Source organism: Pogona vitticeps, chromosome 4 (genome assembly GCF_051106095.1).
Source record: "Pogona vitticeps strain Pit_001003342236 chromosome 4, PviZW2.1, whole genome shotgun sequence".
In the NCBI taxonomy this organism is placed as follows: Eukaryota; Metazoa; Chordata; class Lepidosauria; order Squamata; family Agamidae; genus Pogona; species Pogona vitticeps.
The window spans coordinates 95,247,112-95,274,191 of record NC_135786.1 but is presented as its reverse complement, the minus strand read 5'-3'; the positions used below and the strand labels follow the sequence as shown (position 1 = coordinate 95,274,191).

The 27,080-nt window shown below is 40.6% G+C and overlaps 2 protein-coding genes across 6 annotated transcripts in view; one reads left to right on the top strand and one right to left on the bottom strand.

The window, feature by feature from the left end:
• The window catches only part of ALG14 (ALG14 UDP-N-acetylglucosaminyltransferase subunit), a 36,977-nt gene extending 35,951 nt beyond the window's left edge, over positions 1–1,026 (bottom strand). For all 3 annotated transcript variants that reach the window (XM_020788642.3, XM_072997973.2, XM_020788643.3), the window contains exon 1: positions 780–1,026. In XM_020788642.3, coding sequence (XP_020644301.3) covers positions 780–918 — 139 coding nt within the window. In that variant the 5' untranslated portion in view covers positions 919–1,026. The remainder of the gene's footprint in view (positions 1–779) is intronic.
• TLCD4 (TLC domain containing 4) overlaps positions 1,012–27,080 on the top strand; it is a 56,352-nt gene continuing 30,283 nt past the window's right edge. The window contains exons 1-3 of one of the 3 annotated variants that reach the window (XM_072997972.2): positions 1,012–1,151; positions 5,636–5,726; positions 11,321–11,405. The gene's annotated coding sequence lies outside the window, so the exon portion shown is untranslated. Of the gene's footprint in view, positions 1,152–5,635; positions 5,727–11,320; positions 11,406–21,140; positions 21,273–21,477; positions 21,605–27,080 lie in introns of those variants that run through there. The other 2 variants (XM_020788705.3, XM_020788706.3) reach the window with 2 other exon arrangements.

Sequence of the window (27,080 nt, the reverse complement as noted above, 5' to 3'; positions counted from 1 at the left end):
GATAGCAAGAATGGCTCAGGAGAAGGAATTTTCTCCTGCTTTGTACTCTCAAGGTTTGGTAGTTATATGCTGTTGAGTCAAAACAGACTTATAGCAACCTTAATATGGATTTCAAGGTAAGTGACGTATTTAAGGAGTGGTTTTATCAGTTCCACTCCCCCAGTGAGTTTCCCTAGTTGAGCGGGGATTTGAACCCCGGGCTCCACAGTCCTAGTCCATCACTGGATCCACTACATCATACTGGGTCTTCTGATGGGTGGATGGATTTAAAACCTGCCTTTCTCCTTGAAAAGGACCCAAATTACGATCAAACCATTTGAATTCTGATTATGTAGCCACATTCTAATCTAATGCGATGCTCTTATTTTTTCGGCCGTATGCTCCACAACCCTGAAGTGGGTCTGATGGCAATGTTTAGAGTACAGTATATATATTTTAATTGCATTTTAATCATTTTGCCTTTTTGTTTTATATTAAATGTTGTAAGCCGCCCAGAGACCTTCGGGTAGTGTGGGCGGCATATAAATTAAAATAAATAAATAAATAAATAAATAAATAAATAAATAAATAAATCTCCCAATTCCCAAGGTCGCGGTTCTCCCAGGACGCCAATCTATAAACCTGAACTACAATACCCAGCAACACCCCATGCAAGCTGTCTTCCGCGTTAACGACATCTCGCTTCAGCGTCGCAAACAGCTGGACGCTTTGCTTGCTGGGTAATGTAGTCCGGATGGCCTACACGACGTTTCTGGTCCTCCGGTGGGTCTCCGCCTTACCAGACCCGGCCACCGCCAGGAGCTTCACTGAATCTTTATGCGGGAAGCACTCCTGCTTCGTTCGGAAGAACCGCGCAGCAAGGACAACGAGCACCAGGGAAAGCGCGGCGGCGGCGGCCGCGGCGGCGAGAAGTGCCATGGTTCCTCTAGCTTCCGCAACGGGGTCGTCTTCGGGGCGCCGCTGTTGTGAGGGCAGACTACGGGTAGCGAGGCAACCCAAAACTCCTCGGTTACTTCATCCTGATCGCAGCCCCATCTTCCTTCCAGGCTGTCATTGCAGATGGAAGGAATGCTGGTTTCAGAAGAGCAACACAATCCTGGAAGTACCAGAGCCGACAGGAACCTGGATCTGCCTGTTCGGAAACGGGTGTGGTTAGTCGCGGTCTGAATTCCCCTGCCAGTTGGCTTGTTTTGATGTTGTGCTGTAATCCATTCATTGACCCTTGTCTTGATACCTTTCATGCAAGTCTGGAGCAATCTTTTTATTTCAGGAGAAGACATTCAATCTGAAAGGCTAGTTTATGAACACTCTTTCCCTCACAGCCCACTCCTCTGGCTTTTCCCTATAGTAGTCTTTTAACCTGTAACTGCAAGCCCCCGCCCCTTACTACAAATCCCATCTTTTTTCTGTTCTTGAAGGCTTTCACCGCCGGATCTGATGCTGTCTGTGCTCTGGAGTTGTGACTCCTGTCCTCTGAAGATGCTGGCAACAGAGGCTGGCAAAACATTAGGAAGAGCAACCTTCAGAACAGGGTCAAAGAGCCCGAAAAAAACACAACAACCAACCCATCTTTTCCCTTTGTTACAGTATTTGCCCCACAGAATAATTATCACCCTTGTGTGACCTAAGCAATCCATCACCCTCTCCTTTTGAGATTTTACTCCCTACATTGTGTTGCAACTATTTACAACCTTTTCACTTTCAGTGAACTGGAAATCTAGGAATACAGTATCTGAAAGCATTAATTGTCTCAGGAGGTGTTGTAGGCAAGAAGGTATTTCGTAAGTCACATGAAGTGGATCCTAGAGAAACAGAATTGCCTTTGGGACAGCATACCACAGTAAGGCGGCAACCTTAAACATGCTAAGGCATAGCCCTCATTGGGCTTGTGAAACCCAGATGAAACAGGTACAAAGTCTTCTCTAAGGACAGTTCTAGAGGCAATGTGTCACTGAAAGTGACCAGAATCCTATTGGCATTCCCATAATGTTTGTATAACTAGCTATAACTAATACCCTGTTCCCCCCAAAATAAGACCTAACCTGAAAATAAACCCTAGTATGATTTTCAGGATGCTCATAATATAAGCCTTACCCCCCAAAATAAGCCCCAATTAAGTGAAAGTCTGCCCTCCACCATTGTGTAGCAACCAGAAGAAGATGATGTGACTGTATTTGAATAAACATAGATTGTTGTATATGAAGAAAATAAAACATCCCCTGAAAATAAGCCCTAATGCATTTTGGAGCAAAAAAAATAATATAAGACCCTGTCTTATTTTCGGGAAACATGGTATATGAAGTGCATATGTATACCTCAGTGGTGTATGTGTAATCAGGACATGTGACAAAAACCCAACATCACTTCGTCGCATTTAAATCTGAGAAGTTAAGCAAACTTTAGCGAACACCTGTTGGATTCTGGCCAGTGGAGTTTATCTTATACTATGTGGAAACACATACAGCATTGGACTCCACGTTCATGGCTAGGCAAGTGGTGCCTTTCAGTGTTTTTCATCTGAGTTATGAGTCCTCGCCACCACAACCAATTCTGAGGAACTGTGGGGCTTGTTGTCTCAAATCTGGAAAGTCCAATATTTCCTACCCATGTTCTAAGATGCCACGTAGCCTGGTTTTGTTTTGTTTTTGCTATAAATGTAAACACAGTTGCTCTTCTGAAATTTATCTCTCCATATTGTTCATCTCCTTCAGTGAACTGTACAGTACATCCAGGAAAGTCCTATAAGAAGCGAACTCAGATAGTCAATATTTAATAAATGTGAAATGATCACCAGGACCATCTGAGTTTCATTCTTACAAGAATGAGTCAGAATCTTCATGTTGCATATAAAGATGTTCCACATGCGTAAAACACAGTCTTCTTCTTTTTTTAAAGGACAATGGGGTGTTAAAATAAAGGAGAAGATTAATCTGTGTTGAGTGCTATAGGAATTAAATGATAGATCCATTTAAAGCAAAATTCAACTGTGAGTCCAGCCATGTATGTGGCATATGGAAAGGGCATCATTGTCTTAGCCTTTCCTTGAGGCAGCCAAAAGTCTTGGGCTGATCCTTATAATAATTTTCACAATATCTACTTTTGAAGTAGAGCACAAATATATTTTAAAAATCAAGAAATCAAAGTTGCATCTATGTTCAACACTTCTCAATCAACATAAAATGCTAGTGTTTACTGTCCTTGTTGGCTGTCAAGTAAATTATCAGATACAGCACACTGTATTTGCATCCATATGATCTTTAATATCTGTGTTTACTTAAAAGTGGCATGGATTTACTTAATTGTGACCTGTACCTAACTTGAAAGGTTGGGTACAAGAAGCATCATGGAACTCAGAAACAGCAGGAAAGCAGGTTGGCTAGGTGTGGCATTAGAATAACATGCGCACAATATTGAAAGGATTGTTGAAGTGTATAATTACTCTTTGATTACATATTGCAAGGTGCTCTAATTGCTGGTTATCTAGCTCATGGCAAGTTCTGTCTTACATAAAGCAAATATGACTGTATTTTTTTTTTCCCCCGGACAGGAAGGAAGTGGATGTGACCTTGTTTGAGCCCAGGATAGTCATAAGGAGACTTAGAGGAAATGCTGGATACTTGTTAGACTGGAAATTCAGCCATGATTGAAATGAGTAGGCACAGATTAATGTTCTGTTCCTGGTAATTTTGGCCTTTAAATATAGTTAGGGGGGAAAAACAGAACACCCTGTGTACTCAAGGCATTAAAGGCATGAGATATTTGGGCAGAGAGTCCTTGAAATAACTCCCATATTTACAAGATGTTCTGATTTCTGAGGCTTTGTGGGGAACTTAGATAAGAGCAATTTATGTGGTTAGCAGAACCAAGTAGTAAATGTTTCCTTTGGCTGTATCACTTCATGCTGTAAATGTGTATGCACAGCACTTGGAAAAGTTAGTTTTTGGATGGTTCTGGCCATACTGGCTAACAAGGAGCTTGAACCTTCCCCTTAAGAAACTACTGCTCTGTATGTAGGAATGTTTATTTTTCCATGGGGGGCATGGGGGACATTCCAGTTTGCAAATATGTCCCCACAGCTGTACCCTGGAGTGATACCGTTTAGAAAAATGGTTTTGCTTATCTCCATTTACGTGTTTTGAGGCATCTTGGCTCATTCTTTGTTCCAAAAGTCCAAAATAGATGTATGTGCATGTTTTAAAGACACTGTTGTTAATATTCAGTTAGTAGCAAAAGTTTCTGTTCTGGGAGTACAACCATCGTGCCAAAGAACCTTACTTGTATCTGCTTCCTTCAATCTGATCCTCTCCAGATGTTTTGGATACAGATCTCAAAATCCCTTACTTAGCCATGCTTGGTAGGGCTAGTAGGAATTCTGGGCACGAACATCTGAAGCACAGGAATTTGGGAAGGCTGATCTGTATCAGGTCCTCTGTGTCAGGCAATAGCACTTTATCTGATGAGGCTTAATATGGAGAATGGCTGATACTTCTAAATGCAGTAAGTCTTCTCCCACCAGTCCTTTTCCTGACCACAGCCCCACAACTTCAAGCTAGTCTGCATGTTTCAGACTTGATTGAACCATCATCACATACAGAATTCCAATAGATACTTACTGGGCTTGAATTGGGAGCCCTAGAAATCTGAGTTCCACTGTCTCGTGGCCTATGCGAAGGAAACAGCAAACAGCATCAACGCAGGCAGAATGAACCAGATTCCTCCTCTTTGTGGCAATTCAGGCGGCACAGTCCTGGCCTTCCTCAAACTGGGCCTGTTCTTGCTGTTACCATTCTGTGCCACTTGGTACTTTCTGCTTGTCTTCTGCACTGCCATTCTGGCCTGGCTGCCCCATTCTTTTGTGCCTGTTATACATATTTATTTCTCTACTGCCTTTTAAATCACCTAACTGTCATTTGTGAGGTTCTCTCTAACTCAGTAGCATAAGAATACAAAATACAGTAGTAGCATCAGAACAAAATACATTAGATAAAAAAACAAGAGAAAACTATCAGTGGCACACAATAAAAAGAGCAAAAGAAAAAAACAAGCATGGATTTTAAAATAGCAAAACTCCACAGGTACTAAAAAGAATTCCTAAAGAGCCTCAGAGAACAAAAAGATCTTCACTGGCATCAAGAAGGACATGATATAGCCAGCAACAGGTTCTGTCTGGGTTGTTAACTGAAGCCTCTTCATCCAGCAAGGTATGGCCTTGCCATATTAGTAGCTGCTGACACATTATATAAAATCTTTGCTAACCTTCCAATACCAGTTGTGCTAGCTATTGGCTTTTGATTCCTCCTGAACAAGCACTATAAGGGGCCTTCCTTTTTTACATTTGACCCTTACTTACCCAACAAGGTCTTCCTGACCTAAGGCATGTTGCTTTTACCTCTGTCCTGTCTTTTAACCTGCTTCTGAAACCTTCTTCCCGATCTATTCTTTGGGGTCAGAAATGGATGTTATGTGGGAGTTTTATTTCCAATCTCGCATCTGCCTTCTCTGGGACTTCTCTGGACTGGGGTGATTGTCTATTTATCCAGCACTAACCAATTGTTATTTTCAGCCTCTGAATTCAAAGATAGCCCTTCCTCTCTACTGAGTGTTTATTTCCCTCTCTTTTGTCTTTTGCTGACAGCTGTTTCTTTGCTGTTGATCTGTTCAGTTGGCTGCTAAGTATGCGTGCAATAAAGAAAGCAGCATACATAACTCTGTAATTTCAAGCAACTGTAAGTAAAAATGTTTTTTATTCTTTCTACAAATGTCTCAGAGTGAATTATTGATACTTTAAATGCCAGTTATGGAGAAACAGATGGACTATGGAGAACTTGTAGCTATTCTCCTATGTGGAGCTCTGCACTTCTGCAGCATATCAAAAGTAATTCTACCAGAAATTTTAAAAAGTGCAACATGCTAAACGTAGCCCATGTAAAGAAGAAGATCCTTAACTAATTAATGCATCTGACTATCACAGCAGGAATTTCTTTTATCTGTGAGAGTATATTAATTAACTTGGCTTATTTGGTGACTAGCCTTCAGAATTTGGGCATGAGATTTCTCTGAAGCCTGGTTGTGTAAATACACACAAGTTTGCATCATCAGCTACTTCTCCAGGACTTTAATCTGGTTTCAGGTCCAATTATAGTCTCTCTTTAATATGTTTCTGGCCAAGCCCACACTCTTCTATCCTGAGTGCTGGATCTGTCTCATGGTTCCTGATTTCTTGCCCATGGCCCAGCTAAATAGTCTGTTTAAAAATACAGGCACTTGTGAGCAAGCAGACTCTTAAAAACAGGTAGCACAAATGGCAGAGAACTTACCATCAGATTCCCACAGAGGGAAACTGCACCCCAAAGTGTTTTACCTTCACTCAGCTCACAGCTGCCTCTTACACTGTTTGTTTCTGCCCCAACCTAAGCCACCAAAACTTCTTTTGGTATTCTCGTTCTTTCCCTCTGGAGACAACTTAAACACAACTTTTAATGCATCATAATTTGTTTTCTTTTTCAAAAAACAAATAGCCACCATGGGCAAAGCAAGTCAAACTGAGATCAGGGTGGACAGAACCGAGCCTTTCCTTCTGCCGCCATCACACTTAAAGTCACCTTGTTTTTCTGCCTCTGTTTCTACAGGGATGAAGGCTCCTGCTGGCTCCAAGATGAGCTTTCTTCTCCGTGTAGCTAGCAGCAAATGGGAAAGAAGATTCTCCCACCAAGATTATACAGTCAACCCTCGACTTACGAACTTAATCGGTTCCGGAAGTCCAGAATTCGAAACCAAATTTCCCATAGGAATGCATTGAAAATTAATTAATGCATTCCTATGGGGGAAAAAAAGGTCAGAAACTTAAAAATAAACAAAAGAAAGTCACTTACCAGGTACTGTAGGCAGAGCCCGGCTCCTCACAGTGCCTTGGTAGCCCCCAAACTGCAAGAAAAAGCACCAAACAGCTAAAAACCGGCACCCAGCAGGGAGCCTGGCGGCCATTTTGTGCTCTTCTCCACTCCTGCCCCCCCTCTCTGCCTAATAGCCCCCCATGGCCCCCACGCGTGCCCCCACACGCTCCCCCCACTTTCAGAAGGGAAAAGCAGCATTTTTTAATTTCCAGCTTTATTCCCCTGCCTTTTTAGGTGCCGAGCAAGCCTCCGGAAGCCTCTTAAGAGCCAGCTGATCAGCTGTGAGGCGGGAAGAGGGGGGTCACTTTTTTTCTGTTCGTAACTTGAGGGAAGTTCACAAGTTGAGTTCCCTGTTTCCCTATCGGAGCGGTTCGTAAGTTGAATTGTTCATAAGTAGGACTGTTCGTAAGTGGAGGGTTGACTGTAATAGAGAGAGAAAGTGTCTCTTTGCTGCAAACTAGATCTTACTCTTAACTTCCCACAATACTGTACTTATATTATTTTTAAAGCATGTGCACTAAATGCAGTATGAGCTCAACAGACCATTTTCTTTTAGAATGCAAAAGTAAATGTGCTAAATTGTGTTAAGCCATCATGTGTAAACTCTGAGGGCTTCTTCGGGGAAGTTTGAAATGTCTGAGGCGGTCTTTACTAGAGTTTGAAGGACAAAGATTTCTTGGTGATTTATCCTTCAAACCCTGATGGAGGTTTTATCAGGTTTAAAACTTCACCAACGGCCACAGAGTTTATAGAGGTCCAAAATATGTTCATTTAATAAAGTAAAGCATATTTATAATGAAACGTAAGACAGAAAACTCAGTAATACACTAAGATGATCCCATTGGGTTCAGGATCCCACTAGAAATACCCTTAAGTCCAGCGTTGTGTACTTATTTCTTGTGCCACTTATAATTTGTGTTTTGCACACTTGCCAGTTTTGTCAGATCTCAACCAGATGTATCCTCACCAGATGCTTAACAATTTTAATTAACCACTCTTCATGGGGATATATCTTTAACTCTTAATAAGTTGTTATTTCTCAATCATATTCCAATTAGCACCCTGAATGATTGAGTTGGAAAGGTACCAGCTGTTCTAGCATGTGTTAGACTAGTTTTCAGCAGAACCAAAAAACTATCCAGGTGGGAATGATAATAATATAAATCTCAATAAAATATTAGTCCCTTTAGGGCTTTATTTCAAAATCTGTTGGTATAATTTGAAGCAATTGTCTACTCTTTACTATTGGTATCTTTCTGTTCTGCACAATGTACAGTTTATACATTGCAAAAAGAGTTTGTCATATCTTCAGAAATTAAAAAGTTACTTTAAAAAGGTACAGTATTTAGTTGCTGGTATATTTTTAAGTTTCCACAAAAACAAATATCATTTTAAAAAATTACATCTGCCTACCAGAGGCCTCTGGAATTGGTGTGGTTTTTAGTTGGATCCTAGATCTCAAAGTTCAGCAAGGGAGCCAGAAGATGCGGTAACAAGGATAACTCCTAACGATCACCCAGCTCCAGTGATGGCTAGAGCGGAACATAAGCCTCTTTTCCTGCAGTCCCAGTCCCTACTCCTTACCACCAAATGGGAAGCCTTAAAGAGACAAGTTCCCAACCTAAAATCTGGCCCCTTGCTGCCTCTCTAGAAGGGCACACCAGCTGCTGGGACCATGACACTCTAGGGGGAGCCATCAAAGCCATCAAGCCATCGAAATATCCAGGCCAGGCTTGGGGTACCAATGTTGCTGCAGATGTGTAGGCTTCCAGGTCAGTGATGTGTCAGATCTAGCTTGTTTTGGGATAGGAATCTAGGTTAACTGTTCCCTCTACTGTCATCACTGATACCTCTGCCTACTAGTTTATTCATTCATTCATTCATTTCATTTATACCCCGCCTATCTGGTCGATTGTGACCACTCTTGGCAGTTTACAACACACACTATAAAAACAATTAGGCATATAACATAACATAATTTGCATAAATGAAAAGAAATAATTTTTTTCCCAAAGATGGCAAGAAACAGGGTATATTGTAATGGAATAAGAAAGAACTTAGTGTCTAGGTCACTGTAGACTCCAGAGTTCTGACACTTTGTTAGAATACACACTGTCTTTCCATCCACATCATTGTTGTCTGTTCATCCATAAGAGAGTACATGATATAGTGTGAGCTTGCACTTGAATTCGTGTTCCCTGCTTCATCAAGACAACACCTTGTACTGATCCTTTCTCTGCAACACGGAACCCCTTCATAAAATATATTATGAGTGGAATCCACAGGCGAAATCACACCAAAGGGACACTGGCTAAAATTTTGGCGGGACCTGTTATAAACTCCAAAGTGTAGTAAAACTCCACAAGCAATAAGCTTTACTCCAGATATGTGTTGTACCTACATGAATGTTTTACTGCTATTATGAAATTGATTGATTTTGTATATTGATTTTGAAATGTGAAAAATCAAAAAGAAAGAGAATCACACTAAAAGGAATGAACATCACCCTAATTAGGTTACAATTCCAATGAAATTCAGTGATACACTCATTATTGGGGAAATAATTACATATAATTGCTATTTGTAACTAGTTACAGTACTCCTAAGCTCTGATATCTTATATACTATCAACTTAGATGGGGAATATGTGCTCCTCCAGATGTCGCTGAATTGCAGCCTCCATTATTTTGCACTAATGATGCAAAATAGATTGTTATCTATGGTGGCTACAGCTGACAAGAGTTGCAATCAAACAACATCTGGAATGCTAATTCTTTTATAAAAGTTGCTGATATTGCCTTTGTATAGCTTCAGATGATGTTCTTTTCTCCTCCCAAAATTCACATCTATTGTTACAGGATTCTGTACTTAATTCTATCCCATTCTTTAGTCCTCTCATTGCTTTCTCCATTCATGTATCTTTATATTAGGAGTTCTGTACTTCTGGCCTGAGGTTAGATTAAGTTTCAGATCACAAGATTCTGGGAATGAGGGAAAGAGTGTCTATATGTTCAAAGTTATTTGCAGAAGTATCTTTTATCATTTTCATGGAAAAGTGGCAAGGTGATTATGAGTATAAATCCAGACCTGTCAACTGCAGTGCTAAATGAGGACTGGAAGAAATACAGACAGTGGGAGATTCAGGACAGGTTAAAGAGATACAGTGGTGCCTTGCACAACGATGTTAATTGGTTCCAAAAAAAAAAAGTTCTGTGAAACATCGCTCTGTGAAACACCATTTCCCATAGGAATGCATTGAAAACTGGTTAATCCGTTCCAATTGGAACGGATTGCCGTCCTTAAGCGAAAATCCCCATAGGAAGCATCGTTGAGGGAAACGCGGTTCCCCAATTCAAATGCATTGAAGCCGACTCAATGCATTTGAATGGGTTTGCGAAGTCCATTTTCGCTCCTGTAAAAGTGCCTTAAACTGTTTGAAAAGTGTTTTAAATGCTTGCAATTGTTAGCCCACCTCCTGAAACCTATGAAAACTTAATTTGGTGTTGTTCTGAGGCGTCGTTAATTTTTGGTGATTTTTTTGTTTTCTCCATTGAAAGCCATTGGACGATCTGTCCAATGGCTTTCAATGGAGAAAACAAAAAATCACCAAAAATTAACGAAGACTCAGAACAACACCAAATTAAGTTTGCATACGTTTCGCAAGCTGGACTATCGATGCCAAGCATTTAAAACAGGTTTCAAACAGTTTAAGGCACTTTTACAGGAGCGAAAAGGGACATTGTTGTGCGAAAATTCCCCATAGGAAACATCATTGTGTGAGGCAGCAAATTTTTCAGGAAAAGCCATCGTTGTGTGAATTTATCGCTGTGTGAGGCACTCGTTGTGAGAGGCACCACTGTACATTCTCATATACTGTAACACATAACTCAACTTTTGAATTCAGTCTCATCGAATCAACAGAAACTACAGTTAAATTGTGAAGACTTGAAGATATTGTCATTGTTGCCAACTTGAATGACTTTTAAAAGTCATTCAAAAGTCATAAAAAGGGATTAGACAAACTCATGAAAGATAAAAACAAAGGCTACTAGTCATACTGGTTGTATATTGCCAGAATTGAAGTTGCTAGAAGCACAAACAGAAGAGTAATATTATATTTATGAGGAAGAAATGGAACTATAGGTCCATCTCTAAAATCTAAAAACATAAGTGATCAATAAATTTGTTCGTCCAGTAAAATATAAACAAGAAAGGTTTTGAGGCTCGTGGGATTGCTGTGCACACATTGTAGAGAAGCCCCCCCCCTGAAAAATCCAAAAATTATCCTAAATGTTGAAGCTGCAGGATCTGTAATTAAAGTTCAAAAACAGAGACTGCTTACCTGAGTAACTATATTGTAGTGTGGTAGTTTTACCAAGATTCTCCTCAGGAAATGTAGTGTTGATTGTTTTTCTCCATCTCTACAGACCAAGGCAGACTAGCCACACAATGTTTTTGCCATTGCACCTGTGTTTTCCCAAATATATGAAGATACCAAGGAGCATGGAAAAAGTAAGACTTGCATACATAACCTCAAGTTAGGTTAGGATTTCTCGGAGAGAGGTGGTAGTGGCTATAGGAGTGTCTGTCAATCAGTCAGGTGAGAATGGTAGAGCTGGAATGTTCAGAAGGGGAAAAGCAGGCACTGAAAATAAGGAATGTGTGAAAAGTGTGTAGATTAATGAAAGAGCTGATAAGTGAGGAAAGGGCCAATTGATTTTTATGGAGAGAATGAGTGCTGTGTTTGGCAGTTTTACTGGTCATGCAATATTAGTTGCAGCAGAAAAGAAGAACCATATTATATCAAAATGTGGTGCATCACTAAAAAATAGGTCAGAGTCTTAATGTTGTAGTGTCTCTGTGATAATTTATATGAATCTTAGAAATACAACTGCAAATTAGACTGCTCCAGACAACAAGCAGATAAAGGAAATTAGAACAAGGGGCTGAAAATATGAGAGACAAGTACTGTACCAGCAAAGAGGAAGAAAGAGAAGATACAAGGGCAGCAAAGGAAAGGAGAGAACAAAGATATATTAATTCATCATATTTGATTAGTTATGGAAACAACTGATATGAAGATATTTCTTGAAGGTTTAAAAAAACATTAGAAATGATATCACAGAAATATAATGGAAGACTACAACGGAAATCCTATTGCAGCAGTGACAAATTGTTGCTGGGTAAATGCTTTCTTTCATGAACTCATAGTGTATGCAGCATAGGTGCATTGTGTACAAGTCAGGTATACACAGAAAATACTTTTAATTAGTAGCAATTTGCCTTTGATCAGCAGCAATTTGTATATGCAGAGCCGCACAGCAGGATTTCGGTCTATATAATTTAAATTTGGGGACTATTACCTTCAATACTGAAGAGGCTTCTCTGAAGACTTACAACACCTTCTAGAATTGACACCAAAGAAAGATGTTCTTCTCATTATAGGGGACTGGAATGCTAAAGTAGGGAGTCAAGAGATAAAAGGAACAACAGGTAAGTTTGGCCTTGGAGTTCAAAACAAAGCAGGGCAAAGGCTAATAGAGTTTTGTCAAGACAACAAGCTGGTCATCACAAACACTCTTTTCCAGCAACACAAGAGGTGATTCTACACATGGAAATCACCAGATGGGCAATCCCGAAATCAGATTGATTATATTCTCTGCAGCCAAAGATGGAGAAGCTCTATATAGTCAACAAAAACAAGACCTGGAGCTGATTGTGGCTCTGATCATCAGCTTCTTATAGCAAAATTCAAGCTTAAACTGAAGAAAGGAAAAACCACTGGGCTAGTCAGGTATAATCTAAACCAAATCTCTTATGAATACAGAGTGGAAATGAAGAACAGATTTTAGGAAGTAGATTTGGTGGACAGAGTGCCTGAAGAACTATGGATGGAGGCTCATAACATTGTACAGGAAGCAACAACAAAAAAAAAAACATCCCAAAGAAAAGGAAATGCAAGAAAGCAAAGTGGCTATCCAACAAGGCCTTACAAATAGCAGAGAAGAGAAGAGAAACAAAATGCAAGGGAGATAGGGAAAGTTACAGAAAATTGAATGCAGACTTCCAAAGAATAGCAAGGAGAGACAAGAGGGTCTTCTTAAATGAACAGTGCAAAGAAATAGAGAAAAATAATAGGGAAAAACCAGAAATCTGTTCAAGAAAATTGGAGCTATGAAAGGAACTTTTTGTGCAAAGATGGATGGATGAAGGACAAAAATGGCAGGGACCTCACAGAAGCAGAAGACATCAAGGTGGCAAGAATACACAGAGGAATTCTACCAGAAAGATCTGGATATCCCAGACAACCCAGATAGTGTGGTTGTTGACCTTGAGCCAGACATCCTGGAGAGTGAAGTTGTGAGCCTTAGAAAGCATGGCTAACAACAAGGCCAGTGGAGGTGATGGCATTGCATTTGAACTATTTGAAATCTTAAAAGACGACACTGTTAAGGTGCTACACTCAATATGCCAGCGAGTTTGGAAAACTCAGCAGTGGTCAGAGGATTGGAAAAGATCAGTCTACTGATCAATCCCAAAGAAGGGCTCTGCCAAAGAGTGCTCCAACTACTGTACAATTCCACTCATTTCACATGCTAGCAAGGTTATGCTCAAAATGCTACAATGTAGGCTTCAGCAGTACGTAGACCGAGAACTCCCAGAAGTGCAAGCTAGATTTCGAAGGGGTAGAGGAACTAGAGACCAAATTGCTAACATGCGCTGGATTATGGAGAAAGCCAGAGAGTTCCAGAAAAACATCTACTTCATTGACTATGCAAAAGCCTTTGACTGTGTGGACCACAGCAAACTATGGCAAGTCCTTAAAGAAATGGGAGTGCCTCACCACCTTATCCGTCTCCTGAGAAATCTATATGTGGGACAGGAAGCAACAGTTAGAACTGGATATGGAACAACTGATTGGTTCAAAATTGGGAAAGGAGTACGACAAGGCTGTATATTGTCTCCATGCTTATTTAACTTACATGCAGAATACATCATGCGAAAGGCTGGACTGGATGAATCCCAAGCTGAAATTAAAATTGCTGGAAGGAATATCAAGAACCTCCGATATGCAGATGATACCACTCTGATGGCAGAAAGTGAGGAGGAATTAAAGACTCTCTTAATGAGGGTGAGAGCGCAAAAATGGTCTGAAGCTCAACATAAAAAAACCTAAGATCATGGCCACTGGTCCCATCACCTCCTGGCAAATAGAAGGGGAAGATATGAAGGCAGTGAAAGATTTTATTTTCTTGGGCTCCATGATCACTGCAGATGGTGACAGCAGCCACAAAATTAAAAGACGCCTGTTTCTTGGGAGGAAAGTGATGACAAACCTAGACAGCATCTTAAAAAGCAGAGACATCACCTTGCCAACAAAGGTCCGTGTGGCATTCAGCTCTGCTGTCACCTGTCCGTCACAGCTGGGCAGGGGAACCTCAGCCAATGAGAGGATGGAGGGTGGTGCAGAAGTGGGAGGAGCTGGATTATATAAGGTGTGTGATGTGTGAGAGGAGAGGAGATAAGTTTGGAAGATGAGTGATTAGAGAGATTGATAGAGAGTGAGAAAGAGCCTGTCAATGAGGGAAAAGTCTGTGTGAGCTAGCGTCTGAGAAACAGTGATTGACTAATTGATTTAATACTAGTGATTTACCCTTTTTTGTGTGTAATCAATAAACATTTTTATTTGTTTGAAAGAAACACTTGTCCTTTTGGTTTTTAAGGATAGGTTGGTGGCAGCAGTTTTGGTGAAATATAGTGAGCACTCTTAGAGGCCTGGATTGGTAGAGGCTTGAAAGTGGCCTGCTACAGTCTGCATAGTCAAAGCTATGGTTTTTCCAGTAGCGATGTACAGAAGTGAGAGCTGGACCATAAAGATGGCTGACCACCGAAGAATTGATGCTTTTGAATTGTGGTACTGGAGGAGACTCCCCTGGACTGCAAAGAGAACAAACCTATCCATTTTGAAGGAAATCAACCCTGAGTGCTCACTAGAAGGACAGATCTTGAAGCTGAGGCTCCAATACTTTGGCCATCTCATGAGAAGAGAAGACTCCCTGGAAAAGACGCTGATGTTGGGAAAGTGTGAAGGCAAGAGGAGAAGGGGACAACAGAGGACGAGATGGTTGGACAGTGTTACCGAAGCTACCAACATGAATTTGACCAAACTCTGGGAGGCAGTGGAGGACAGGAAGACCTGGCATGCTCTGGTCCATGAGGTCATGAAGAGTCGGACATGACTTAACGACTAAACAACAACAACAATTACCTCAATATGCTTAGTTTGAAATGAATTTTAAAATATGTGTGTAAAAACTCTGTCCATCTTATGCTTAAAAGAGCAGGTGCTTGTTTGTTAGCTGTACTCATGTTGCCCAATAACACAAATTTTCTGAGTCATTGACATTATAAAAACATCAATATACAACTCTAAAACAAATAAAGACATGCAGTATGAAAATTCTACCATCAGAGAATGTCATCTGAATAGTGAAATAACAATAGGAAATATTTTAAACAGATTTTAAATTTCAGATGTTTAAAAGGCCTGGGCAAGCAAAATCAAAATTACACATAATGAAACATAAAATAGCAGCAACAAAAACAAGACCCTAAGATAGGTGCTAGAGAGCGTTCCTCAGCTGGAGCACAACCACCAGAAAGGCTCAGTAATGTTGTGCGTTTGCTGGATGGGGTGATTAAGGAAGGGTCTCTCAGGGTCTGAAGAGGTACATTTGTTTATTTATGTATTTAAAATATTTTTACCCCACCTTTCTCCTTTAAAAGGAACCAAGGCCACTTACAACATAAAAAGACAAAAATTAAAGTTGAAAACAATGAGTATACAACAGTGGTCAACACAATGAGTATACAATGGTGGTTAGCATCATTAAAAGACAATGTTTACAGCTAAGAACAATTACTATAAAAAGACATCTTACATCATTGAAAGGCAATGTAAATCTGGAGTGAGATGATCATTCTTCAGGTAAAACTAGTATGAGCTGGAAAAAAATGCTTTTGAAAGACCTGGTGTTGGGCTCACAGACTAATTAAAGGTCTGTATAGATGATGAGGCACTAAGGGCAAGAACGTTGTGGCCCTTTCCTAGACTAATATGGTACAGTACTGCCATGTGTAATGCATTGCAGTAATCCAAAGGAGAGGTTCCTGAAGAATGCATCATTGAAACATGACTGTCTCCATCCATGTGGAAGCACACTTGGCATTTCAGTGAAAATTGACAGAATGTGCTCCAAACCACAGAGGCCGACTTGAGGGCACATAACAACATCAAATAATATATGGCTCACTAATACAGTATATGGTTTATTTATAGTTAGCATGCATTGAGATGATAAATAAATGAAGAAAGAAAACCAAATGAGATGTCAACCAAATGCATGAAAGAAAAAGCTATAAAGGGTGAAATCTATCTAGCTTTGTCATTCCTCAGTCACCAGACCTTTCAGAAGTATTCAGACAGGCATAGAGGTTTTGTTGGACTTCCAAGTGTGTATCTTGAATATAAGGTACTACTGCAAGGTTGCTGTTACAGGATTTTCTACCACTTTTTTATAGTCTTCTAAGCGTCATGAAATGTGATTCTAAGTACATAGTGCACACATAAGGATAGTGAACTGGTGTGTTGTCGTGCCATATACAATGTACTTGATTCACAATCAAGCAGCTCCCTCATGCCCAGCCAATTATATCCTCGTCTACAATACACCAGTGCTTTCCCATTCCTAACGTTTCCATTTCTCTTCCAAGACAATAGTCAATGGCCAGAATCCTATTGTGTAGTGTAAACCCAAAATTGCATAGCTGATATGTGTAGTCATTTTGGCTTTTTATCATATATTAATTTGTACATCTGAGCATGGGATAAATGATCAAAAAAATTAACCAAAGTATTTGCACAATTTCCCTTGAAGCATGCAGCATTTTGCAACAGAATTCTGCCCAAAAACGTTCAGAGCTTCCCACTTGTCTTTGGGGGTGCCTCCCTTAGTTTTTACTTTATCATGGTTGGTACCTCACACAAATATTTTGTTGTATATCTTCCCTCCTTGCTTGTAGCCCCCCTCCCGTCTTCTGTTTTCTGCTTTCCCTTTCCCTCCTCTGTGAGTCAACACAATTTTCCCTCTCTGCAGGTTGAAGCTTGAGCTGGCAGCTTGGCTGAACTTTCAGATCCAATCTTTGTTCCCCTGTCTTCCAATTGATCATACATGCACACAATCTTACTGGTTTAAGAGTGTTTTATTCCATGTGAATTTATATACTTTTAATACTTTTTTCCTACTGTGGCAAATCTCGGCAAATTTAACACCTTCTTCTTCTTCCTGGGTGAATAACAATCAACACACAGCTCGAGTCTTGCTCTTGAAATAGACCATATGATAGTGTAGATAAGATTGATTTGATCAGGTATTTCCTTTATCACAGCAGTCCGGAACAGTATGAATATGTGTATATTTTAATTAATGTAATACTGACACTCATTAGCATACATTTATGGAGTTCCTGTATGCAAACTACTTTTATGTGTCAGAAAGAATTTGAGTTTTGATCAACAAATGTTGCTTCATGCTATTTTTTCCTGCTTTTAAATTTTAAATATTTCTAATTTCTTTCCCCAAGGCATGGGACAGATTCTATTATACATGTTGTTGTTATTTGACGTCAAGACACTTCTGACTTATGAAAGATTTATGCCCTATGAAAGAGCAATCTCCAGTTTCCCTGATCAGCTATTGCAAATTCAAGCCTGTGGCTTCCTTTAGGGAACCAGTCTATCTTGTGTTTGGTCCTCCTCTTTTCCTGCTGCCTTCTGTCTTTCCCAGCATTGTTATCTTTTCTAGAGAATCTTGCCTTCTGATGGTGTGCCCAAAGTAGGGCAGTCTTCATTTCAACATTTTTGCCTCCAGAGATAGTTCAGGCTTGATTTGATCTAGGACCCACTTATTTGTCTTTCTTGTAGCCCAGGATATGTGCAAAGCTCTCCTCCAGCACCACATTTCAAACAAATCGATTTTTATATAAATATATTTCTAAAAATCTATAAATACTAATTAGCAAGGCAACATGCTACTCTAATCAAAAATATGAAAAGGAGCTTTCTAGGGCAACCTGAAAATTGCACAGAAGAAGGCCCCTAAGCGTGGCATCCCAAAACTCATAAGTGAGGTGAAAGTCGCTCATTTAAATGTAAAGGTGCGGGAATTCAAAATATACACAATTCTACTGGGATTTTGCCAAGCTGCTCCTACAAGTTTGTGTTTTCCCTTTATCAATAATTTTACAATTTTCATTTCAGAAGAAGTCCAAGGTCCTACTGACAGTATTCAACATCTAGCAAAAAAATGAAATTAAATGCATGAACTGTACTGATATATGGCGAGGCAACAATGCGTGAGGAAATCACATTCTAGCAGAGAAGGGGAAAATAACAGTTGTGCAACAAGTTGAGTAAAATAGCAAGCAAAGTACAAGAAGTAACAATTAGAATATCCTGAATCTGGGTCCATCACCTACCACAAGTCATTAAAATCTGGTTTAACTCCACACACAGGAGCCATTATGCTGCAAACATTGTTCAGACTGAGGTCACACTTCTTTAATTCTTCCTTGCAGCTGTCCCTTGAGACATCCCACTCTAGGCCATTCCTGTAGCTTAATCTCAATCTGAAATTATTTGTAACAGCTGTTTATACAGGAATTACACAGGGTGGAGGAATATTTGGCCTTCCAGATATTTTGGACTTCAGATTCTTGCTGCAAAATGATGAGCAAAACTAATAGGAACAGAAGTCTGAAAACACTGGGAGGGCCAAAGTTTCCTTAGGTTTAGAGTGTAGTGATTACTCAGAACTCTCGCTGGTAATGTAGAAATAATAATGTATACTACAGTAGTAATACTACTCCTTGTCTTTACAGAAAGCTGTGAAAGTTCCGAATAACCTAACTAAAGAGTATTGCTATCTTTGCTGGGCCAAATTGCTACCCAGATGTGGGTTTCAGCCTGTCAGCTAAAGACCAACACTTTGATACGGCAGAGCTCCCCTCATGTTTTATTTTGATCAGATATTAGATCTCCTGAAGAGACTGCAAGTACTGTAACACAAAAGTGCAGCTCCTCACAAGATATTGTCTCTTTGCCTTCTAGGAGTTTCCAAGTACTCATTTTTCATGTGAGAAATTTGATCGTATATGTAACATGAGGATGAGGGCCTGAGTTTCTGCATGTATTAAGTGTCTGGCATAAGCATAATTCTTTTGTCTTGCCACCTGGCTTCAACTTAAAGACCTGATGAAAAGAGCCAGCAGGTTGCCTTGGCTAGTTTGTCAGGCCAGGGAGACCCAGATTTGTATCTGAATTTAGCTATGAGGCATAGAGTTGTCCTGCCTCTTCCTCTGTCAACCCAACCTCTCTCCTGTATATGTTGTTATTATGTGCTGTCAAATCGCCTCCAACTCATAGCAACCCTATGAATGAGCACTCTCCTAAATGTCTTATCCTCAGGCACCCTCCTCAGCTCTTGCAGATTCAAGGCTGTGGTCTATTTTAGGAAGTAATTCCATCTCATATTTGGTCTTCCTCTTTCCCAGCAGTATTGTCTTTTCCAGGGAATCCTGCCTTATTATGTGTCCTAAGTCGAACAGCCCGTTTCAACACTTTCGCCTCCAGAGATAGTTCAGGCTTGATTTGATCTAGATCCCACTTGACTTTCTGGCAATCTGCAAAGCTCTCCTCCAGCACTATATTTCAAATGAATCATTTTTTCCCATTCAGCTTTCTTAACTGTCCAGCTTTCACACCCATTAATGGTGATCAGAAATACAAGATTTTGAATGGTCTTGGTCTTGGTCTCCAATGACACATCCTTACACTTAATTACCTTTTTTAGTTCCTTCATCGCTGGAACTTCCTAGTCTGTCTTCTAATTTCTTGGCTGCAGCCTCCATTTAGATTGATGATTGAACCAAGGTATATGAAATCCACCCTCTCTGGATGGGTTTAAATGAGCATTGAAGACATGGCTCTTCCATCAGGCTTTCATGGAGCATTAAGATCTCACCCTCCCTTTTACCATCCTTTTTGTCTTCCTCTCCATCACCCTTTTTAACCACCTTTATTACCGTCTGTTTTAATTTACCCTGTTTGGCTTGTATTAATTTTTTTTAAATCATCTTTCAATATTGTTGTTTATACTGTTGTTAGCTGTCCAGAGTGGCCTGGTTGCCAGATTGTATGGAGTACAAATTCAATAAATAAATAAATATTAACTATTTCAGTTTCTTTATGATCTGTGTTAAAGATGTGTAGTTCTTCTGTAGTCATGATTTTTGTTTTCTTAACATTCAGCTGCAATCCTGCTTTGCTGCTTTCTTTTACTTTCCCTAAGAGTTGTTTTGTTTATATATATTATATTGAATATAACAGTGTGCCATCAACTCAGTTCTTATCACAATCCTTTTAAGGATTTTCTAGGTAGATAGTATACTCAGAAGTGTTCCCTTCTTCTGGGGGCATCCTGGGACTGGACAACTTGCCCAAGGCCACACAGGCTGGCTCTCCTTCTGGGATACACAGCGGGGGAACGGAACTAACTCTTCAGCCAGATTCCCAATACAGCCAGTGAATGCAACAATATATTTTGTTGAAGGGGATCCGAGTCCCACCTAATCCCAAAGCAACAAATGAATGAGTGAGTAATTAATTAATTAATTAATTAATTAATTAAATGAACAGGGTGGGGGAGATGGAGGGAAGAACCAGCAGCAACGTTCTCCGGGTGGTGGATGAAAAGGTGAAGGGCAAGGACTCTGGTGTGGAAAGCCGCCGGCCTTCTCCCGGGTCGCCCGTTGAGGAGGCATCTGAGGAAGGACATTCCCGCCTTCTGCCCCCATCGCTAGAGAAGGCGCCTTTCCTGCCCTTTTGTTCACCTCACGACACCTTACGTGTGAGGGAGGGCGGACAGGCAGGCGGCTGCTTCAACCACCGGCGTTGCCGCGGTTCTCCAGCCCAGATGACAGGGCGGGCGGCTTGTTTGGTTTCCCTCCGGGGTGTTGAGGAGGAGGAGGAAGAGGCAGAAGGCGTCGGACTCTCTTCCTCCGTCCTGCTCCCTCTGGGGACCGAGAGCCGGCGGTGAAGGCGGCGTGCCTCGGCCCCTTTAAGGCTCCGGCTGGCGTAACGCGATCCCGCAGTGAATGCCTGTCACTGCCGCCGCAGTAGCAACAGCAGCGGCCGCCTCCGCCGGAGAGAAGCCGCTCCGTGTGGGCGTGAGGGGCTCTTCCCGCCGCCGTTGCAGGGGGTTGGCCGCGAAGGATGGGCGGAGGGACCGGCGAGCGGCGGCCGCGGCGAGCCTTCCTCAGGTGAGCGGCGGCGAAGGAGGAAGGAGAAGCGGCCGAGCCCTTCGGGGAGGGTTTCTCTTCCTCCTCCACCACCACCCCGCCACGCTCGGGACGGGCAAGACCGGCGAGGGGAGCGCGTCACCCGGGCACGGAGGGAAGGGAGAGCGCGGTAGGCCCCTTTGGGCGCCTTTCCGGGGGGGGGGGGGAGAGAGAGGATGCCCCTTTCTGTGGAGCCGCCCGGCGCTGCTGGCATTGTGGCGGGGCCGTGACGAGTCTCAACCGATCAAGCCTGGCGAAAGGCAAAGGGGGGGGGGAAGAGAAGACGACGGAGGAGGCAAGGACTGGCGGAAGAGGTGAGGAAAATTTGGGGCTTTTGTTGTCCATAGGCGAGGGAAGGCGCCTCGATCTTCCACGCTACCAGATCGCCGAAGACTAAAACCTCGGCAGCTGCCGGCTGCACCCCCACACACACACACACACCGCCCGCGTCCCTCCCCCTGGAAACAGGCGAAGGGAGACCTGTCCTGTCAGCTCCAGCTGCCGAAGTCTTAATCCACCCTGCGTGGACCAGAGCCTGTCAGGGGTGGTCGTCGTGGCGGGGATGGTCCTGGGTCGCAGCTCCTTCACCTTGTCTTTTCCCCCTGGGTCTTATTTCTTTCACCTCAGCCTCACCCAGTCAGAAATTATACGACTAGCCTTGTGAATTGGGAAGGAGGATGGGTTTTCTTGGGTGGGTTTTGTGTGTGTGTGTGTGTAGGTGTAGGTAGAGAGAGAGAGAGATAACGCCTCGTGGTTGGAGCTCGGTGTTGCCACGTCTTTGGCAGAAGTTAGGAGCAGGAGGCAAGAAAAGGCATCTGCCGGTGTTAAAGCAGCATCTGTGAGGGCAGGGAAGGAAGGAGCCTGGTTTTTGGGAGAGATGGCCATTGCTTTGGTCCACCTAGGGGGGGGATTTGAACAGTGCTCATACTGTGCTGCTGTTTCCACAATGCTGTCCAGCACTTTTAAAATAATGAATTCAAAAACTGACCCTTAGCTTTTTAACAAACACTCCTAATGCTGTCCGGTGGGTTTATTTTTTTAAATTGTGAGAATAAACAGTACTATTGTCCAGATAGTAACATAGCAGCTCTCTGTGATATACATAGTAGATCTCTGCAACCAGAACTGGTGCCTGGCCAAGTAAATTAGCACTACTTATATTTTACATTCTTAACTTCTTTGGTTTTCTGTGTGATGCCCATTATTATAGTGTTGTCTTTGTGTTCCAGTATTCCAGTATTCAGAAGATATTATTGCTTAGGTAGCTGAGTATTTTTTGTTGTTTTTCCCTACTAATTGCACCTGATTTCTTGAAGCAAATGTAGTATTTACCATTTCTGCAGTCTGTTTGAGACAATAGAACTACTCATCTCTCTTTCAGAACTGATGTTGTCCATTGTTCTTTTGCTCTTTATGTATAAAAACAACTTTTCCTCTATATGTGTATCTTCATTTTATACATACAGAGCAAAAGAACTATGAACTCTTTGTTCCAAAACAGAAATTACAACTCTTTTGGCTTAAACTGCAAAAAATTAATAAAAAGCTTAAAGGTGTAACAGACAGCTATTTATATCTTTTAACAGCATGTTTACACATTTGTTGTTGTTATGTGCCATCAAGTTGCCTGAATTATGGTGACCCTATGAATGAGCAATCTCCTTGACAGCCATGCTCAGCTCTTGTAAACTTAAGCCATTGACTTCCTTTCCTGAGTCAATATCACATATTAGGTCTTCTTCTCTTCCTGCTGCCTTCAACCTTTCCCAGCATTATTGTCTTTTCCAAAGAATTTTGCCTTCTCATGGTCTCCCAGAGTATGACAGCCTCAGTTTCACAATTTTTGCCTCCAGAGAAAGTTCAGGCTTGATTTGTTGTAGGACCCACTTGTTCATCTTTTTCTAATTCTTTCATTGTTGTGCTTCTGAGTCTCAATCTTCTTCTGATTTCTTGGCTGCAGTCTCCATTTGGATTGATATTGAACCAAGAAATACGAAGTTTTAAAAAGTTCAAGTTCTTCATTGTTGGCATTAAAATTGGCTAGGTCTTCTGTAGATCTTTGTCTTCTTAATGTTTAACTGCAGTCCTATGTTTTCACTTTCTTATTTAACTTTCATCAGAAGTTGATTCCAGTCATTGCTGCTTTCTCCCAGTAAAATGCATGTCTTAAATTAGTGAAATGCTTTCCTACCTGGAAGTCTCATTTTCCAGCTCTATCTCTTATTTCATTTTAAATTGTCTCGTCATACTGTTTCATGGTAAAGAAAATTCAGTAGTGGTTTGCCGTTGTCACCTTCTGTGCAGTACTCACAAAAGTTAGCTTGAGTGCCATCACTCTTGCCTCCTCCACCAATGTCACCTTCAGCTATTGTTGCTGCCCAGCTGCAACCATTGGAACTATCTCTTTTCTTCTGCTGATGTAACTGTTACCCTTGAAGAGGGTGGATCCATCTCAGCTGTGACCACTCTGCCTTGAGTGATCCTGCTAGGAGTCCAGGCTCATAATGGAGTGTGGCCTCTTGATGACATTGTTCTCAGCTTCACTGACACACCCAGACCCCTTCACCATGTTAAGGTGTGCAGAAATCTGTGTAGAAATCCCATTGGTTTCCATGGGGTTTATTCCTAGATAAGTATTCATAAGATAGCAATCTACAGTATTTATTTCATATTTTCTCTCCTAAGGTTTAAAATACACACAAAATATCCAATGCATGCTAACCGCGTTTTCTTTATGTATAGTACATATAGAATTTCTTATCAATGCAATGCTTTGAGAAGCTGAAATCATATCAATAAATAGGTGTTAGGAAATAGGGTAATTAAAAATTTTTTGATACAGCTTTAGGATGTGAATCATCTTCTGAATATGGACAAATTTGGATTAGAGCCATTAGAATGAAAGTTTTAACTGAATTCCTCTGTATGATTCATAACTACTTGGAGAGAGGATGGCAGTCCCCCCAAAAACTAATATCAAATTAGTTTTAATTACCCTATTTCCTAACAACTATTCATTGGTATTATTTCATCTTCCACAAACGTACACATGTGTGCATGTGTGTAAGTAAGATATATGTATATGTATGTGTATATATGTGTGGGTGGGTGGGTATATGTATGTATGCATGTATGCATGTATGCATGTATATGTGTGTGTGTGTGTGTGTGTGTGTGTGTATTCTTCTGATAATTAAATTGCTAAATAGACAAGAGAGATATTCCAAGATATATATATCTTTGGGGTAGTTTAATTTGTGTTTTTGTTTGAAACTTACTCCATTGGTAGGGCATTGCCAGAAAACAAGACGGAGGATCTTGGAATATCTCTCTTGTCTATTTAGCAATTTAATTATCAGAAGAATGTGTGTGTGGGGGGTAGCTTTAGTCATACAAAAATGTGACAGGCTCCTTGCCCCTTTGGGAGTTGGTTTGCAGGTCTTAATGTTCCCTTGCTGAATGCTTATTTGGAGGTATGACATATGTTGATCTCAAGACTCGTTTATGCTTCATGTCTCCAGGACAAAGTGTGGCCTTTTTAAATTTAAAATTTACTCTTTTTTTGCACAGTGCATTTTGGAGTAGGGTCCAAACCCTAATCAGACTACAATGCAGAAAGTGGACTTAAGTGCTATATTTACAACAAAATTGCATCCATGTTTGTTTGGTGTTATATGCTGTCAAGTCACTTCTGACTTGTGGTGATCCTCTGAATGAGTAACCTCCAGAATGTACAGTCATTAAGTCCTGCTTAGATCTTGAAACTCACGCCTATGACTTTCTTTATAGAGTCAGTCCATCTCATAGTTGGCAACTAGAATAGGCCCATTTAAATCAATGGAATTTATGGAGAAATTGACTTACCAAATCCCATTGATTATATAGGTCTACTTTAGGGCAACTTACTACACTAAGAAACAGGATTTTAGCCAGTGTGTCATCTGTACATCTTAGACTATTGATACTTTTTTCACTAATCTTCACTTCTTTATCTGAATCTAATCCAGATTTTTGTCTGTTATGTTTTGCAAACAACTGGTGAGATTAAATACAATTTTGCCTGACACCTTGACCTATGGGAAACTATTATTTTGTTCCATATTCTATTCTGACAATACCCTCTTGTCTCTAATATAGGTTTACACATCAGGACACTCAAGTGTTGAGACATACTTATTTTTAGAGCTATCTATAACTTTTCAAGGTCCACACAAAGACTTTGCAGTAGTCTACAAACATGGACTGTTATTCTTCCTGAAATTCTTTGGTACAATGTATATTTTCTAATGTATATTTGCAATATGATATCTTGCGCCTCTTCCTTTTTGGAATCCAGCTTGAACCTTGGGCATTTCTTGCTCCATAAATGGTAGAGGTCTTCACAGCAACATCTTGAACATCACTTTGCTTGCATGAGAAATAATGCAATAGTCCAATAGTTACTATACTCCTTAGTGTCTCCTTTCTTGAAGACTGGAGTGTATATGAAAACATTTCCAGTCTGTGGACATTGTTTCATTTCCCATATTTGCTGGCCTATTCTTGTTAGGATTTTGATAGAGTCAATCTCTGTTCCTCACAAGATTCTTCTTCAAAGGAATCTGTCATTCTTGTAACTCTTCTGCACAGTTCTTCGGTATATTGTTTCCACGTTTTCTTTATTCTGTTGTAATTAGATAATATGTTCCCCTGTTAATCATTCAGCATCCTAAATCTAGGTTTAATTTTTCCTTGATTACTTGAATATTCTGGAAGAGAACTCTTGTTTTTCCTCTTTGGTTGTTTTCTGTTTGTGTACACTGATTATTATGATTGTCTCTCTATCTCTTCATGATAGTCACTGGAAAGTTTAATTCAGGATTCTGACCCTATTTCTGTCGTATTTTTCATTTGCTTCTTGCATGTCATTAATGATTTCAAGTGCTTCTTCAATCACCCATCCAGGGTTTTCTTTTTGTTCTTTTTGTTTGAATGCAGGAATAACCTTTTTCTTCCCTGGAAATATCTCTGTTTTCAGTCCACAGTTCTTCTGCTTCATGATCAACTGAGTTTAGTAATGAAAAAGAATGCTTTATATTGATTTTAAATTGATCAGAAATATTATTTAAATTATTTTGCATTTTTGTATTCTTTTTCAGCTTTACTTTAATTTTAGATATTAATAATTAGTGGTAAGCACCACAGTCTGCTCCTGCTCAAACAGAATACAGCTTCTTCATCTACTACTTCCAATTATATAGTTTCTTTGATTCCTAATTGGCCATCTGGGAATCAAACAACCATCTGTTTGGTTACCTTAAGCATGTATTTTCAGTAAAAAGGTTGCTGATGTCACAGAATGCTATGAGTTTTTCTCCTGTTTCATTTCTGACATTTAGGTCAACTTCTGCAACAACATTCCAGCCACTTATCAGTATATCTCGTTTGGATGCGTGATCAGTTTCCTCTTGGATATTTCCATAACAACTTTCAATTCATTCTTCTGCAGCATCATTTAGGTCAACTTCTCCAACAACATTCCAGCCACTTATCAGTATATCTCATTTGGATGCGTGATCAGTTCCCTCTTGGATATTTCCATAAAAACTTTCAATTCTTTCTTCTGCAGCATCTGTAATTGGTTCATAGACTTGAATGGTGGTTGGGTTGATAAGGGTTCCAAGAAGTCTGACAATATTCAGTCAGATTTGCTTTATCGGTCCTAACTATACTATACTATACTACACTACACTACACTACACTACACTACACTACACTACACTACACTACACCAGTGGTTCTTAACGTGGG